Below are 19062 nucleotides of genomic sequence, written 5' to 3'. Positions count from 1 at the left end.
AAGCTACAAAGTCATAGTAGTGCCCTGTGCCCCTGTCTAACTCACCTTTGCCTTGACTAGTATGGGCCATGGTATATGTTATTTACGTTATATTAGGCACTCAATCCTATCAAGAACATTACAGGTGGTTGATGCACATATTACTTCTTCAATTTCTTTGGGTCATTCAGTTCCTCTCAAGGGGATCTCTGTTGACGTCCAGGTGAAAGGCTTTGTGGCTGATGTGTCTGCTACGCTCAAGTACAAGAATGAGGAGGAGAAGGCTGTGGAGGCCATCTTTGTATTCCCCATGGATGAAGACTCAGCTGTCTACAGCTTTGAGGCCAAAGTAGAGGGAAAGACCATTGTAGCTGATCTCCAGGAGAAGAAACAGGTAATTTGTTGGTGCTTTTGAGGATATCATGAAAAGTTTAACAGTGGCAACTAATGGTACCCATGCTCATAAGAGCAAAGTCTGAGGACACCAATTGCAGCTAAAGACACCGATTGCAGCAATTCTAACCAATTATCTTATGTGTATGGGGTGTTCCAGGTCTCCCCGGACAGGTGATATCATTGGGAAAGAAGCATCAAGCATGCTAAATTTCAATATGTCCAATCCTTTGTTCTCAAAGAGCATAAAGTCCCCTTTACAAGGGACGAAAATCTGCCATATAATTGCTAACAAGCATTCATAGGGACTTTCATTTAGCAATTATTTGGAAATGTAAAGGTCCCTTTAGACGGTACAATACAGCCGGCGATTGTCGGGAGGGAAGCGTTCCCTCCCTGGAAGAACCTGCTTGTCAGCAGAGGAGACCTCCGCATTTACATGCAGCGATCTCTCCCACGGTATTGGGAGGAGCAATCGCTAATGCCATGGCTCGTCCCCATACAGACTCGTTGTTTGCTGACAGCAGAGCCGGTTTACACAACACGATCTGGCAAATGACGATTCTTGTGTCCACATTAATGATCTATTACCCGAGTAATTGGCGGTACTTTTACACCGTCAGATAGTCGATCATAAGAGTTCCTATGAACGCTCGTTAGCGATTTATCTGGTGGTCTCTCGGCCCCTATAAAGAGCCCTTAGGCTACCTCAGAGGTGTCTGGCAGAGGCTTAATCCCCTCACCCCATTGAAAACATGCACACATGGCCAAACCAAGCATGCATGTGCTTGAGGAGTCAAGAGGAATAGCTGTAGCCGCTTAAAGGAGTTTTCCAGGATTTTCATATTGATGGCCTATCTGTTCAATAGGCCATCAATATTAGAGCAGCAGGGGTCCGACACCCAGGACCACCAACAGTCCATTGGATAGTGGATGGAGCTGGTTACAATTACATTGCTGGAGCGAATGTGCAATTACAATCTCCTTCCACTACACAATGGACAGAGCTGTGTAGTTCCAGCATTTCTGGCACATAGAGCTGTGACAGGAAGTGAAGAGCAGCAGTGACCAGAATGGCATCGTCTAGGTTATTGGAAATTCAACATTTCCAATTCTTCCTTTCTATGATATAGCTAAAGAAATGTTGGTCAAACGTAAAATATTGAAATAGTCTAGTGTTTATGGCCACTGTTAATCTTCTTTCAAGATGATTCCTGGGAACAGGATATTCTATACTCAAAACAAACCTTAAAATTGACTTGCCTAGCAACTCTGAAAAATTAATGTTTTGTTTAAACCTCTTATATGATACTATCATGTAGAGCAGGGGTACTCAACTGGCGGACCGCGGTCCAAATACGGACCGCGGCCGCCAGTTGTCCGGACCCCGGCCATCCTTCAGAGCGCTCCTCCTCCTGCACACTGTACCGTGCAGGAGGAGGAGCTTACTGGCGCACTTCTGCCTGTCCTACAGCGCAGTGAGACAGGGCTTCCTCCACATGTAGCGCTCCTTCTCTCCTGCACACTCTGGTACGTGCAGGAGGAGGAGCTTACCGGCGCACTTCTTCCTGCCCCAGGGGCGCAGTGAGAGACGGCTCCCTCCACATGCAGGCACCAGCGCTTTCTCCTTCAGTGCGCTCACAGGTCCCTCCTCCCCTGCAGCAGCGGCAGCACGTAAGGGAGCTTCAAGCTCCAAAGGACACTTACCTGCTGCTGGAGAGGGGAGGGACATCACCGCTGCCACCAATGATAAAAAATGTCACATTTGGGAAGGAAGGGGGGCGTGGAGAGGGCTACAGAGAGGTGGGAACACGTCACTGACTGCAGGAAAGGACTCCAGTCAGTGTGGTGTTCCCATCTCTCCTGGGCCATCTTCTTTAAAATTAAAGGTAACCTGATTAAATAAAGTGATAAAGCCCCATCAAACCATGATAGTTTTGTTCCGCATCCAATTCCCATTATTGGGGCATTGGATGCGGACCCCTTAGTTTCAATGGAGCGCAAAAAGATGCAGACAGCACACAGTGTGCTGTCTGCAGCTCTTGTGGCCCCATTGTAATTAAGGGGCCGCATCCAATCCCCCAATAATGGGAATTGGATGCGGAACAAAACTATCATGTCTGTTCTGTGGCTTGGGTTGCCACCCGGCCAGTAGTTCACCAGCAAGGCTGGTATTTTAGTTCCCTTGCCGGTCCCAGAATTTTCCTGTAAGGACTGTTAGGGTACTTTCACACTTGCGGCAGGACGGATCCGACAGGCTGTTCACCCTGTCAGATCCGTCCTGCCGCTTTTTCGCCGGACTGCCACTCCCCATTGACTATAGCGGGAGTGGAGCTACGGCGCAGCATGGCAGTGCACGGCATGAGGCCGCCAGATGAAAAAGTCGGACATGTAGTACTTTTAGTCTGGCGGCCTCTCACCGTGCTGCGCCGTAGCTCTGCCCCCATCCCCATTATAGTCAATGGGCACAGAGCAGCGGCACGGCGAAGTAGTGGCAAGATGGATCTGACAGGGTGAGCAGCCTGTGGGATCCGTCCTGCTGCAAGTGTAAAAGAACCCTTACTAATGAGCGCTTCCATCATGGAACGCCCATTAGTACAGCATTTACCTCCACCGCTACTTGTGCTAGTAAAAAAATAAATAAAATTATGGTACCTCCACTTCCATTTGCTGACGCTGTGGAGAACACTCCCTGCTGACTAGAAGCTCAGGACAGGACCTACAAGACGTCATCACGTTGGAGCACCGGTCCTGAGCTTGCAGTCAGCAGCGAATGTTCATCGCAGCCAGGTGAATGCAAGTTTTTATTTTTGCAAAAGCAGAGAAGGGGGGCACTAATGGGGGCATTACTCTTACTGGGGGCACTAATGGGGACATTATTCTTACTGGGGGCATTATTCTCACTGGGGGACTAATGTGGCCATTACTAATTCTGGGACTTACCCGGGGCGCTCCACTATAACGTCCGAGCGCCCCACGCGCATGGATCACATGATCACATGGCATCTTTACTGTTGGCGTTCAGCTCGGACCTTCACCTGACTGCAGACCCAGGTATGTGGACCTTTAATAAAACTAGTTGAGTACCCCTGATGTAGAGGAAACCTCTACTCTCTGCTGAACTGTGTGGTTGGGTAAAACCTGGGGTCAGTACTGTGTATGTAGAGCCATATTAATATACTGTGCATCCTACGATGCAAATCAACAAAGCATGTTCTGCGCAGACACTGACCTAGCAGGGAATGAGGGGAAGTAAGCACTTAGTAGCTATGGATAGTGAATAGTGTATGAGCTTTATTTATCAGAACAAGTAGCGTATTTGCAAAGTTGCTAAACTTTGTTAATGTAAGTATGATATTCAAATATGAAAAAATAGTTCCAAAGTAAGAACTGATTTCAGCAAATTAAATGTTAAAAAGCCTCGAATATTCTGTTCTATCCCGTTAGGATAAAGCAATGTGAACAAAAAAAAAAATGCTACATACCTTGATGTATGTGTAATCGACTGCATTACATGCGATGCTGGAAGTGATCTCCATTTTCTGCCAGCCCCATTTCAACTCAGCGCTCCATGTTCCTGATTGTATCAGCAGGCATATCGGAGGGGAATAACAGAAACCTCATGGTGGATGTTTTCCTTCAAATGTTCCACAATGCCAAGCATGCTCTGAAAGACTTTTCTTTTCGACTGTGTTGGCCAAAGTTCCTTTGAAAGTACCCTGTCGCTGAAAAAGGACTTAAAGGGGTTGTCCGGATTCAGAGCTGAGCCTGGACATATCTGTCACGGATGTTCCCGTGGCAGGTACCAGGAGATCAGAGAGACTGGCAACACAAGGGTTAAATTGACAAGTTCCTTGTGGATCTTATTGTGTCTGTGTTTTGGTCAATGCCACATCCGTTGCTTCAGGTGTTGCTTGTTGGTAATTTACCTTCCCCATAAGTAGCTGCTTCTCACTCTTGGAGGTGCGGTTTCTAGATTTTCTTCCTGTCTTCTTACTAGCTGGTCGGTTGTACTCTGTGGTGCTTATGGAGTTGCCAGTTTTCTACTTTCATATAAGTCTTGTCTTTTCTTATTGCATTGTTTTTGTTATATTCCCTGTTGTTTGTATCTGGGCCTGAGACAGAGACTTCCATTCGTCCATCTGGGGAGGAATGGGTTGTCTTTGGTCCTAACCTTATTCCAGGGCCTTATAGGGAAATAAGGTCCTAGGTATCCTGCATATGAATATTCCTACCTTCAAGGTCTATTCATATTGATAGGTAGTTAGGGCCTGGATTAGGGTTGTTTAGGAGGTGACCTGTTCCTTCCCTAGTTTCCAGGCCCAGGTACTGTTCCCCTTCCCTCCTGTGTTCAGTGGGGAGTTTTCCCCCCACACTGATCGTGACAATATCCCCATCCTCACCTCTCCGGCCCCTCTTGCCCTGCGCTGAATCGCTCAGGGCAAAGGTTTTAATTTGGCGTTTCGGTAATGTACCAGGCTCTCCATAGGGGCTGCTAGCTGGAGGCTTCCGCCCAGCAGTGAGCCCGGTGAAGGAGCATGGCAGCACTAAAGCCTACCCATTAGAGCCGTTGATGTCACCGGGAAGCCTCCGCCCAACAGTGTGCCGATATAAACATCTCTGCCATGCTCCTTTCCCATGTGTGACACGTTGCTCCATCTTGCTGGAAGTAACACTACGCTAACTCACTACCATCTAGTCCAATGATTCACAAACTGTTCAAAAATGTTCAGGTACACATTTTACCATGAAGATACACTGCTCAATACAGTACACCACAATCCTGATGATAAGTCGAGTGACTAAGTGAAGAGGTACAGGGGTGTGCACCAGGAAGTCAAACATCACTATGGCACCTACCTAATCGGTGTGACGCTGGGGCATCCCTACTTGTTTGAAGCTCCATATACACTGAGCAGCACATTGCCTGATTAGTCAGATTGCTTAGCCCTAGTGAGAGTCATTACAGAATATTTATATTTGGCCTTTTTTGAGTGAATCTTCCTGTAGAAAGATATTAAACATTATATTAGAAAAACATTCTCTGGTGGTATGATTCTTTACTGAGAAAGTGAGTCAAGGAGTTAAAAACAATTGTACCCATAATGTAAATCTTAAATCAACCTCTGTGCAGACTCTGAACCAGCAGAAATTACTGTAAAATTTAATCTGTGAAGTCTGTGAACTATATACCGTATAATATACCCAGCTAGCCAGATCTTGATGAGGTATAGCATAGCCCTCTTCTCCTTCCTCTTCCTCCAGGCTCATAAGACCTACGATGAAGCCATCAGCCAAGGCCAGCAGGCTTTTCTTCTGGAAGAAGACGAGAGCTCTGCTGATGTTTTCAGCTGCAATGTTGGGAACCTGCCACCTGGTCAGGAGGCTGAAGTGACATTAAAATATGTGCGGGAGCTTCCAGTCGAGGCTGACGGCGCCGTCCGATTTGTGCTTCCTGCTGTCCTCAACCCTAGATATACCCCAAAAGGTAAGGCAGTCAAGCTGACCCTCAAAATTTTTTAATTCTCTTATAAAGTAATTGACATGCATGCCTGCCATGTATGCACCATCCCAGCATGTGATATGGGTTTAACTGAAAGGGGTTTATCTTTTTCTACTCAGTCTTGCGCTCACCTTCAACTTAGGTTGCAAATTGAGCATAAATCACACCCCAAAACAGTCCATGCACCTGAAATATACGCTGTCACTACGTTTACATCACAGCCAATGAGATGCCACTCTGTTAACAAACACAAGCATATCCTGCTCTAAAGTATCAAACATTTATAACTCGCATTGAAGGGCTATGGATTCTTAGAGCATACAAGGAGGAAACATTAAGGTTTCACGCTTTAATAGCAAAAGGTGCAGTGCTTACAAAACACTGTACAGAAGGAGACAAAATGAAATACAAACTGTTATAAAATAATTGGATAAAAACAGCTAAAGGCCTAAAAACTACAATCTTTAATCTCTTATGTTTCCTTGAGGGCAGGAGATATAACAGATCCACATCTAGGTATCCAGTCTGGCCTCAGTCGTGTGAACCCCTTTATATTGAGCCAGTCATGGTTTATCGTTTGAGTCCTTAGCTCGGATTTCAGAGCTATCCTTCTGATTCATTCTCCAAACCCCTTATATGTGACTGGAAAGTATATTAAATAAGGGGGTTAGTACTGTGAATATAGAATTGGCACTGTCACTTGATTCACCTCACTATATGTGTTCAGGGGGATAAACAGATGTCCATCTGTTAACCCTTGAATCTTGTAGAAGCCAGGGTGAAGTGTCAAAAGTCTCACTTTATTTTCCTCAAGAAAGCTCTGGGTCCTTTATCGCCATCTGCCAATAAGAATGCCCTAGGCAGTCCAAAATAGATTTATTCTCTTGGTAAAATTAACCCTTTGGATGCCACATATGTACAGACATGTTCCTTTTCATTACAATGTCAATACAAGTCAAAACATTTAAGCGAACCCTTTGAGTTCTTGAAAATGGTGACTATGTCATAGGGGAGATGAGTGATTGATGGTGAGAATTAGGATAGTGAGACAAGAATAATGAAGAATGACTGGACGGTGAAAATAATAGAGAATGAAGGTGATTGATGTCAACAATGGTGGATCAAGAGGATAATGGTATATAATGGTGTATGAATGTGAATGGATGATGATTAGAAATGATGAAAAAGGGAATTATGAAGATGAATAAGAGCAGATGATGATACAACAGAGAATAATCGATTACAATGATAGTGAATGAAGAGGATGATGGTGATGGAGTAGATTATGATAAAGGGGTGTCCATAGATGATGAGGATGATGACAATATGGGATTATGCTGGATGAAATGGATGACAGAAAATTAGGGTTATAAAGATAAATGTTGATCATAAGACTATACCAGTGGAATTTCATGAGGACTGGATAATGATTTTGGATAATGTTCATGATGAATGATTGATTTCAGGGTTAATGCATGAAGAGCTGATAATATACATATACTGCAGATGTCATACTGAATCACGAATGATACATAACAGTAGTCACATCCTGTTGTGATCTACAATGCATTCAGGAAGTCTTATGACCCTTCTACTTTTTTCACATTTTGTTATGTTGTGGCCTTGTGCTAAAATAAAATAAAAAATCAAGTTTTTCCCCCATCATTCTGCACTCACTACTCCATAATGAGAAAGTGATAAAGTAATTTCTGGATTTTCTCCCATTCTTCTCTGCAGATCCTCAGTCAGGTTGGATGTGGACTGTCGGTGGACAGCCATTTTCAGGTCTATCTAGAGATGTTTGCTTGGGTCCAAGTCAGGGCTCTGGCTGGGCCACTCATAGAGATTCGCAGAGTTGTCCCTAAGCCACTTCTGTGTTGTGTTAGCTTTGTGTGTAGATCATTGTCTTGTTTGAAGGTGAACCTTCCTCCCAGTCTGAGGACCAGAGCACTCTGGATCAGGTTTTCATTAAGACTATCTCTGTACTTTGCTCCATTCAGCTTTCCCTCAATCTTGACCAATCTTCCCGCTGAAAAACATTCCCATAGCATGATGCTGACACCATCATGCTTCACTGTAGGGATGGCATTAGCCAGGTGATAAGCAAATGCCTGGTTTCCCTCAGACTTGACCCTTAGAATTCAGACCAAAAAGGTCAATCTTGTTTCATCAGACCAGATAATCTTGTTTCTCACAGTCTGAGAGTCCTTTAGGTGCTTTTTTGCAAACTCCAGGCAGCTTTCATGTGTCTTTTACTAAGCATAGGCTTCTTTCTGGCCACTCTGCCATAAAGCCGAGATTGGTGGGGTGCTGCTGTGATGGGTGAACTTCTAGAAGTTTCTCCCATCTGCACACAGGTTTAGGAGCCCAGCCAGATTGACCATTGGGTTTTTGGTCACCTCACTTACCAAGACCCTTCTCCTTTGATTACTTTATTTGGTGGGGCGGCCAGCTCTAGGAAGAGTCCCAGTTGTTCCAAACTTCTTTAATTTAAGAATTATGGAGGCCACTGTGCTCTTTGGAACTTTCTGTGCAGCAGACATTTTTGTCCCCTTCTCCAGATCTGTGCCTCCACACAATCCTGAAGGCAGTCCCTTCCTCCTCATGGCTTGGTTTTTGCTCTGATATGCATTGTCAGCTGTGAGACCTTTATATACGTAGACAAGTTTGTGCCTTTCCAAATCATGTCCAATTAACTGAATTTACCTCATATGGACTCTAATCAAGGTGTAGGAGTATCTCTGTTTTCACGTTGTCATGAATGGAAAAACTTGACTTTTTTTTTTTTTCCCCGCTATAGGCTGCAACATAACAAATGTGAAAGGGTCTGAAGACTTTTCAGAATGCATTGTATCAAGCTTATTTACTTTTCCTGCTTTTCTCCTTCATCGTCCCCAATTCCCCATTCTAGACCAACCTGTGAGTGTGACTGCCACACGCCCACAGGTGCCTATAGGAGAGATCCCCTACACCCTGAGTCTGAGCGCACACTTCCAGTCTGCATTCGGCATTGTCAAGATAGTATCCAACTGTGATATCAGCCCTGTGGAGTACACTAATGAGGACAAGACCGCAGCCAAGGTGAGGGCATAACAGAGCCGTGCGGACTGCATAAATCCATAGTAAATGTCCGACATAATGCATGTTTATATTTCCAGGTATCGCTGGCTGAGGGACACAAGTTTGAGAGAGACGTGGAGCTCCTTGCTTATTACTCAGAGGTGAACAAACCGAGTGTGACTGTGGAGGCTGGGTCAGTACCTGCTGATGCTGCCAAGGAGTCAAAGTCATCAGGTGACTCAGATGCTCAATATGTTGACCATACCTGCTCTATGCACACTTCAAGTACATCCTCTAAGGAACTGTCAAGCTTTTTAATACTGACTCAAGAACCTCTCCATAGCATCCAAGAAGTTCATGAGCAGATGCATAGAAAAAAACACTTCTAAAACACTCTGTATTAATAAAATGCTAACAGTTTTCCATAGTACAATACCTGCTAACTTAAAGAGGACCTGCCACCCCTCCTGACATGCCTGTTTTACTAACTACCTGCATTCCCCATGTAATAACAATTCTGGAGCATCTATTCTTGTGGCTCTATGTTGTGCCATACCTTTATGTGAGGAATATGGATTAATAATTACTGTCAGCCATGTCCTCACACCTCCATTTGCTGACAGATAGCGGAGGTAGTGAACTCCACAGGAGGGCACTGCTTCAAAGCCCCCATCCCTGATTGTCATTTGATTCACCTCTTGGCTGTTCATCAGTGTACATGCAAAATAAGTTACCACCTCCCAGCTATATGAGTGTCAGCTGGCAAGGAAGAAAGCCCCAGGGGTCCACGCTTCAAGGAGGCCCCAGGAGGATAAGGTCACACCTCAGACCACCAGTTTGGAGCCAAGCTAAATCCTGCACGGAAACCCCCAGCAGGAGGTGTCAGCCCTGTCAGGGTCAATGAGACCTCCCAGACATGTTGGCAACTAGATTTCATAAGGAATTATGAATCGCCTGGCCATCACAGGCGCAAACCAGATACATATTTGTGTCCCGGTGGCCATGATGTACGTGCCCATGGTCTTTGTTTAATAGGGCGAGGTCACGGAAAGGAGATATCCATATCTCCCCACACAAACCACATAACGGTACCAGGTTTGGACTCTACTTGTAGCCGGAACCCAGGCAGATCCGTTGGTCCCAGAACCATCTCCCTGTGACCCTCTGGTCTGGAGCTATGAACCCTAAAAGGTGTTGTGGGTCATTTGCTGCCAGCCCAGAAGAGGGGGGGTGGACCCCTCCCTGAGGCCGGGAGGGGAGGGGCCGGCTACAGGTTAAAAGTCTTGTGCCAGCAAGCGGGCGTGTCTTTCTCTGAAGAAGGGTCAAATCGTGTAATGTGTTTAGAGGGACCCAGGAAATAGCTGAGATCACGGCCCTTCATGTGGACTCCAGCAAAGAACATCTCACAACCAAAAGGAACTTTCATCTACCCCGGTAACTGACTTTTACACTGCTTAACCCTGTTGTACCCATATAATCTGTATCTGTAACCTCAGACCACTGTATATATTCTCTGTGTATATTGTGTTATATCTAGTGTGCCCTTACGGCGATTAAATATATAATTTAATCTTGTGCTATCTTGTATCTCAATCACGAATTCCCACGTCCGTGTTTTGGCCTAGTTATAAGCTACCGCGGGTTGGTTTCTGACCCTATATAATCCCGTTAGCGGACCGGGCTTATATCAAACGAGAAGCTGGTGGCAGATTTCCCGGGCTGAGACAGCGCTGTTTTCACTGCGGCAGTGAAAAGGCTGTCTCAGCTTGTTGCCTCTCTGTGCCTGCGTGGACAGGAGGTGTGTGTGTAAACTGTATCAAGCTGACCTTACGTGCTCCTCTGGAGGGCGTAACTTCACGTTTTTGGTAAACCCGTGACCATAGCGCGTCTCATGAGCTCGACGTAGTTGACGTCAAGCGGGAATGAGGTGTGGTATTCGTCACACATTATTATTCGTCACACATTATTCCTGCTAGAAGTTATGAATGAATTGCTAGCAGTCTGCAGTAAGGTTATAGAGGGGTGGTAACCAGTTCCAATAGCAATAACTTTTTTATTTTTCCATTTACATGGCCATATGAGGGCTTAGAGGGCTCTTGCGGGACAAGGTGCATTTTTTTATGCCACCATTTAATTTACCATGTCTTGTATTGGAAAACAGGAAAAAATTCTGTGTGGAGTAAAATTTAACCCCCCCCCCCCAATTCTGCTAGTTTTTTGGGTTTTCGACATCGTGTTGTTCGCTTTGCACTAAAAATAACATGGCGGCCTTATTCAGTGGCTCAATATGATTGCTGCAATACCAAACTTGTATAGCTTTTATTTTAACTACTTTAAAAAAAAAAATAAACTTGGAAAATAAATTTTTTTTTTTTTCAAAAACCTTGGAAAAAAAATATTTGGATGTTACAGCCAGCACCCGCCACGTATGGAGCAGGCTCACCACAGCAGTCTGCTCCATACAGATGCGGGCGCATAATGTCAGTCACCACCCACGTGACTCCTACCTAAAATGAGCAGAGGATTAATTCAATATAATTAACCCTAAATGTCCCAGTGCATACAAACAGTATTCACCAACTTGAAACTGTGCTGGACAAAACATTAACAAATTGAATAAAAATGTATTTAAGTAAATACTATTGAAAACAAAAACAAAAAACAAAGACAAAATTCATATTATCATAAAAAACTACCGTAAGCCACATAGGACCAATAAACAAGGACAGTGGGACATCTAGTGGTTGAAGTATGTATTGGCAGCCGGACAAATGATACTTAAAGAGGACCTTTCACCTATTCTTACTCTATGAACTAAGTATACAGCCATGTGGAGCGGCGCCCGGGGATCTCACTGCACTTACTATTATCCCCGGGCGCCGCTCCGTTCTCCTGCTATGCCCTCCGGTATCTCCGTTCCCTAAGTTATGGTAGGCGGAGTCTGCCCTAGCGCTGGCCAATCGCATTGCAGAGCTCACAGCCTGGGAGAAAATAACCTCACAGGCTGTGAGCTCTGCGCTGCGATTGGCCAGCGCTAGGGCAGACTCCGCCTACCATAACTTAGGGACTGGTATCTCCGCCTACCATAACTTAGGGAACGGAGATACCGGAGGGCATAGCGGCAGAACGGAGCGGCGCATGGGGATAATAGTAAGTGCAGTGAGATCCCCGGGCGCCGCTCCACATGGCTGTATACTTAGTTCATAGGGTAAGAATAGGTGAAAGGTCCTCTTTAAGTTGCAGAGGAACATGCACAAACATAATAATACAGTAGCCTGAAAACAAAGAAGCCAAAAGGAAACCAGGATGCCATGCACCATGTGTGGTACTGCATGAAGAGTATGGTCAATAGGCCAAGAAATATAGTCAATAATTCTTCAGAAGATGCAATGGGTCCTCTACAAAAAAAAAAGTCAGTGCACAGAGGATGAGAATATCAAAATCTGTTGAGTGTTGGAATGTTGGCTTCTCTTGAAGCAACCACAGGATCCCTAGAGAAAGTTTCACCAAAGAGTACAAAAGCAAAACCTGCATCAGCCAAGGCCATGCTTGAACTTATATTGCCACTACAGCCATACCTTCAGGCTTTCCGATCTTCACCCGCAGAAGTCGCTTCTTTCTCAGGTCCCTGGAGCAGCGCATCATCCTGCCTAGCCTGGAGCTACAGTGGAGTCAGTGGTACATTGCTGCAACTAGCAGGAAAACCTACCATACTCCTCCTATCATCAACTGGTACATCATTTTAACACCTATCTAATATTTGGACACATATCTAAGGTTGTTGTGGTGACATTTAATTCAAGCAAAAACTGAAGAAAGGGGAGCCTTTAGGATGGTTTGAACCCCTGCGGGTGCTGTGCTGCACCCAGTGGAGAACTACTTAAGAGGTCACCATGAAGTAACAGTTTGGATTATACAGTTTGATCAAACCTGATACAAATCTATACATTTTGCTTCGCACTATATGGGGGACTTAAGTGCTGAAGAATTCTGGTGGTAGGGAGGATGCATCACAAATGAAGCCAGAGAGCTGAGCTATTGAGAAGTCCCCAATAACTCAGCAGACTTCTGACACCTGTCTCCATGTTGGCTTCTCTTCCCAGTCTCCAACAGCCAGTCTCCAATGGATCCTTTCTGCCACTTACCCCAGAGCATCGTTTAGGCTAAATTCACACGACCGTATATGTTTTGTGGTCCTCAAATTGCACATCTGCAAAAAAACAAAAAAACGGATGACGTCCGCAAAATAGAACGGACATATGGATCAGCATCAATGGGTCAGCATCCTATCCGCAAAAAAAACGGAATGGACACGGAAGCAAAATACGTTCTTGTGAATGTAGCCTTATTCACATCACTGGAGCTGTGCTGCAACACCAGACACAACCTGTTGGCATTGTGTGGTGCTGGTTCTACAACTTCTTTAACTTGTTTCATTACTTTAGTCCTTTATTCTATGCACCGCTGCTTTGCTTTCCATTTTTAGTGATTTTTTTAGTTTTCTTCTCTATGAACTCTTTTGCCATGCCAGTTAAATATGGGTGAAATTATGGTCCTTCCAGATCGCATTTTACATGACAGGAATTCAGCAGGTAGTCCCATATTTGTGGACAGCCAACAGTCAACCCCCTCCTTGTCAAAAGAGTGCAGTTGCTGCAACTTCTGATTCTACTACCGAAACCAATAGGACAAAAGAACACACGAAAATAAATTATAGAAACTTGTTTTTAATCTTATATTTTACCGCAAATGGATTTACCATTATTCACCGGAATGCCAGTGAGACAAAGTTTCGCTCTTTTCTAATTACTACCTGGTTTCATTCGCTTCTAGTTTACCACAAGTTATGGACTTTAGTTCAGCAAAAATTCAGCTCAAAACCTCACATTAGACTTGGTAAGTCATTCTAGGATAACTCAGACTTATGTGATTTGATTATAGTATGGTAGATATGCTATAATAAATGGGTCATGTTGACCAGTCGAGTAGGTGACAGAGTTGCATACCAGATGTTTGCTGAGGCTGTCTCCCTCCCTGATGAGCTCTTCTCCAGTAGCTTTGCCGTGGTCACCATCAATCCTTAACTCAACTTCTGTCCAATAGTTTTTGTCTCATGGTCGTAGCATGAGGCTTTTTTTTGGTTCTGGCTGGGTACACACATTTAGTTTATGGTTCAACCCAAATCATGCCAACATGGACATCTGCATGGTTTCAACTGTATCATGGCTGCAACGTGTGAACTCTCACTTATTGTTCTTGGTTCTGTGCTCTGTTGATACATTCTCCTGGGTTGTTTCCGATGATCTTATTAGGACCTGCTATGTAAACCCAGCCAGGTTCCTCACTCAGTTAAACCCTTTTTCGTTTCTGTCCAGCTCCTGTACGTGTGGTACAGTATCTTACTCGTGCTGCCTTGTTCCTGGTTTCGACTCTAGGCCTGTTCCTGGACTCTGGTCTACTGGCCCATATATCCTTGTTCCTGGGATCTGGTTCTTGGCCTTGACCTAAACTGCCTTCACATGCTACTTCTCGTACAATGATCCTTATTCTGGTCCTCCTTGCTCTGACTCACACCTCTGTCCGACCATGGTCCTTTCCTTTTTGGATTCGACCGATCTAACTTTGGCTCCATCTAACTACACTTCCGTTTTTTCCTCATTGATCCAATCCTTGGCTCCATCCCTGACTTCTCTCCAGACCATTGTGACCATTGGCCTGTCAGAGCCTCTCCACTCTTCTTGGCTTTGTTGTCCAAGTATACTCATCCTGAACTGTTACATGGGGTATCCCTAAGGAAGACCTGTCCTGTCCTGCAAACAGAGCATAGATTTGAATATACACTGTGTAATCCTTAGTTTCTCGTGTAGGGTTTCTGTAGGTTAATTGAACACTGCCTGGTTTCCATATAAATTACAGCTGATCGATGGGGGTTCCAACAGGGTGACACATGGTGTCTTTGAGTTTATTGCCCAAAAATAATAGGTAAAGATAATATAAAGTGGAAAACCCCCGTGAAACATTCATAGTTCTACTGGCAGGAGATGCCTGATACAGTGGATACACATGAAATTCTTCTTACTTCGCCATCTTTTGTGATTTCTAACTGATTTATTTTCTTATTTTTTAGGATCTTTGATGACCGAGTCTGTCGCCATGTTGAACTTCTATCCCAGTTTCCCAGCCGTGCAGGAACAGACAAACTGTGGAGAATTTATCTTTGTGGTGGACCGGTCCGGGAGTATGGAGTGTGCAATGAATTCAGAGCCAAATGCTCTACAACGTATTGACAGTGCGAAAGTCAGTGAAATCATTCCAGTCCGCCATTAAAAATGACCATATATAAAGCAGCCATTTGTTGTGATTTGAGGAATAGTCCATATGCCTAAATTGTGCGAGTGAGGACATGGCTATAATGTATAGCTTTTTTTTTCTCTCTTATGCAGGAGACCCTCGTCCTTCTATTGAAGAGTTTGCCTCTTGGGTGTTACTTTAATATCTTTGGATTTGGTTCCCATTTTGAGTCTTTCTTCACGTGAGTTTAATGTGCTTTGCTCTGGTACTGTATGTGGACACATTTGTACTTTTTGGGGCCTGATAAAGGTTAGGTTGTGCTTTTTATTTCTTTTATACAGTAACACTCACCTTGTTTCTCTAATCAATCGTGTATCTGCAGTGAACCGGACCGCTGGGGCAACACATGAGGCACAGTGGGATGATAGGGGTAGTAATTGTTTGTACTCCTGGTTAGCAGAGCCTCCCTGGGCTGGCGTGCAGTGATGGGGAAGACAGCACTAAATCCTCCGGGGCACTCTCTAGTACAGGGATCACCAGCCAGATGGTAGTTGAGGTGCCCTTGATGGTATAGGTGTTTAGAGTGCTTTGGAGGCTGGGACCCCGGTTGTTTGTGACGCCAGCACCATTAGGTGCACATGAAGTTGGTAGAAAGAATAAGTAGTCAATTGTTATAAACAATAGAACTTTTACTAGATCATTTGTCTTCAGGTAGTCAGTACAGTTCATGTAGATAGCAAAGCCATCATATAAATATGGATTCAGCTGTATTCCTTATAACAAGCTTGGTAATTGTAATCTGAGGAGTTTTCCTTCTTTCTCTATATCTTTCTATACTTTGTCCACACTCTAGCACTCAGGTACTGAATATAATATCTCTTACTGGTCAGTAGCAAGCCACAGGGCGACTCCCTAATGGCAGGCATCAGTCTTCTGCTCCATTCTTAGGAAAGGATGCTCACTGAAGGAATTACGGTCCACTATGTCCATAGAGGCATGTGGTAAAGGATAATTTTGCGCACTAATCATCCGGTTGTGTCAAAGTACTTTTAGGTTCCTCCTGGTCACTGTTGCTTGTGAAGTCCATTAGCTAAACTAGCTCCAACCTTCACTAGACTTTCTCTATATCTAGACTTAGACTCACTGGTCTGTACTTTGCTGCTGGCTCACTGTTCTATATGCTCCCTTAGCATGATCAGGGCCAGGGGGATAAAATGGCAGCTGGATTGTGAACTAGGCCTTTTCTGCTCCTCCATTAAGTTACTCCCTTATCTTCTACTCTCCAAATCTAATCTCCTTCTACTCTCCCATGTAACAAACCCCCACTATTTATTTAAGTGATGCCAGCACCACCTAGGGGCAAATAGATGTAATGACCACTAAACAGTCTGATAATAGGAATTGCAGCTTGATATCACAATACATTAATATGACATTTAGCAAAAGTTTAAAGTGCCCACATGTAGCACATAGTGGGACACTGCATATCTATGAGTTCTTGAGACACAAGACAATATGGCATCTCTTACCCTTTCTCTTAGCTCATTTATTTGAATTCTTCAGGGAGAGTAAGGAGTATACACAACAATCTATGGAAGAAGCTGTTAAGAAGGTCCAGGAGATAAAAGCCAACTTTGGAGGAACAGAAATCTTGAGACCTTTAAAGAAAATCTATGATACCGCTGGGAGGCCAGACCACCCAAGACAGGTAAGTCACTGAAAAAATCTGTAAACCTTTTGTATTACTTACGGTCTAACTGATAATTAGGTACCTGTCCGCCACATTATATTTATTATGAGATTGTCCCCTAGCAGTAGGCATTTAATAGGTTCAACTTGTATAGATGCACATGGGGAATAGCAGACAATGAGGCCTCTAGTATTTTGAAACTAGTATACCTCTTGAACACTTAATTGAGCTAAGCATCCATATGTATGAGGGGTACGTAGGAATAGATGTCGGCTGAATGAGCATTCAGCTATTAAAGGTGTACGACCAACTTCAGTACACAGCTCTACACCCTCAGTGCAATGCCAAGCTGCTCTGTCATACTCTGTGAGTACAGAGCTATCCTCCACTAAAAGCAATGCTAGAGTAGAATATGTCCATGCATACGGCATCCAGTGGAGCATGCCATCATTTTTTTTACGTTGAATTCACATGGAGTCTAACAGAATAAAAACCTTTGTGTGGAATCAAAGGCATATAGTGGTAGAATAGGGACTTTATGAGAGCCCTGTTTTGGCTTCATACCAGACAGATCCATAATACACCTTTGTGTAGCCCTTAACTCCTTAAGGACTCAGCCCTATTTCACCTTAAGGACCAGGCCATTTTTTGCAAATCTGATCAGTGTCACTAAGTGATGATAACTTTAAAACGCTTTGACTTATCCAGGCCATTCTGAGATTGTTTTTTCATCACATATTGTACTTCATGACACTGGTAAAATGAAGTAAAAAAAAAAATCATTTTTATTTATAAAAAAATACAAAATTTACCAAAAATTTGTAAAAACTGCAAATTTCCAAGTTTCAATTTCTCTACTTCTATAATACATAGTAATACCTCCAAAAATAGTTATTACTTTACATTCCCCATATGTCTACTTCATGTTTGGATCATTTTGGGAATGATATTTTATTTTTTGGGGATGTTACAAGGCTTAGAAGTTTAGAAGCAAATCTTGAAATTTTTCAGAAATTTTCAAAAACCCAATTTTTAGGGACCAGTTCAGGTCTGAAGTCACTTTGCAAGGCTTACATAATATAAACCACCCAAAAATGAACCCATTCTATAAACTACACCTTCAAGGTATTCAAAACTGATTTTAAAAACGTTGTTAACCCTTTAGGTGTTCCACAAGAATTAATGGAAAATAGAGATACCATTTCAAAATTTTACTTTTTTGGCAGATTTTCCATTTTAATAATTTTTTTCCGGTTACAAAGCAAGGGTTAACAGCCAAACCAAACTCAATATTTATGGCCCTGATTCTTTAGTTTACAGGAACACCCCATATGTGGTCGTAAACCGCTGTACGGGCACACGGCAGGGCGCAGAAGGAAAGGAATGCCATACGGTTTTTGGAAGGCAGGTTTTGCTGGACTGTTTTTTTTGACACCATGTCCCATTTGAAGCCCCCTGATGCACCCCTAGAGTAGAAACTCCATAAAAGTGACTCCATCTAAGAAACTACACCCCTCAAGGTATTCAAAACTGATTTTACAAACGTCGTTAACCCTTTAGGTGTTCCACAAGAGTTATTGGCAAATGGAGATGAAATTTCAGAATTTAAATTTTTTGGCAAATTTTCCATTTTAATTCATTTTTCCCAGTAACAAAGCAAGGGTTAACAGCCAAACCAAACTCAATATTTATGGCCCTGATTCTGTAGCTTACAGACACACCCCATATGTGGTCGTAAACCGCTGTACGGGCACACGGCAGGGCGCAGAAGGAAAGGAATGCCATACGGTTTTTAAAAGGCAGATTTTGCTGGACTGTTTTTTTTGACACCATGTCCCATTTGAAGCCCCACTGATGCACCCCTAGAGTAGAAAATCCAAAAAAGTGGCCCCATTTTAGAAACTACGGGATAGGGTGGCAGTATTGTTGGTACTAGTTTAGGGTACATATGATTTTTGGTTGCTCTATATTACACTTTTTGTGAGGCAAGATAACAAGAAATAGCTGTTTTGGCACCGTTTTTATTTTTGTTATTTACAACATTCATTTTTATAGACCAGGTTGTCACGGATGCGGCGATACCTAATATGTATACTTTTATTTATGTAAGTTTTACACAATGATTTCTTTTTTGAAGCAAAAAAAA

At 43.6% G+C, this 19062-nt stretch overlaps 1 protein-coding gene across 13 annotated transcripts in view; it reads left to right on the top strand.

Moving 5' to 3' along the window:
- LOC120992310 (von Willebrand factor A domain-containing protein 5A-like) overlaps positions 1-19062 on the top strand; it is a 163091-nt gene that overhangs the window by 29364 nt on the left and 114665 nt on the right. For all 13 annotated transcript variants that reach the window (XM_040421224.1, XM_040421223.1, XM_040421218.1 and 10 more), the window contains exons 3-9: positions 171-373; positions 5638-5860; positions 8787-8956; positions 9034-9169; positions 15063-15232; positions 15379-15467; positions 16790-16934. In XM_040421224.1, coding sequence (XP_040277158.1) covers positions 171-373; positions 5638-5860; positions 8787-8956; positions 9034-9169; positions 15063-15232; positions 15379-15467; positions 16790-16934 — 1136 coding nt within the window. The remainder of the gene's footprint in view (positions 1-170; positions 374-5637; positions 5861-8786; positions 8957-9033; positions 9170-15062; positions 15233-15378; positions 15468-16789; positions 16935-19062) is intronic.

This window comes from Bufo bufo, chromosome 2 (assembly GCF_905171765.1).
Source record: "Bufo bufo chromosome 2, aBufBuf1.1, whole genome shotgun sequence".
NCBI classification, from domain to species: domain Eukaryota; kingdom Metazoa; phylum Chordata; class Amphibia; order Anura; family Bufonidae; genus Bufo; species Bufo bufo.
Note: the sequence above shows the minus strand (reverse complement) of the source record. Positions and strands in the feature narration are given on the sequence as shown.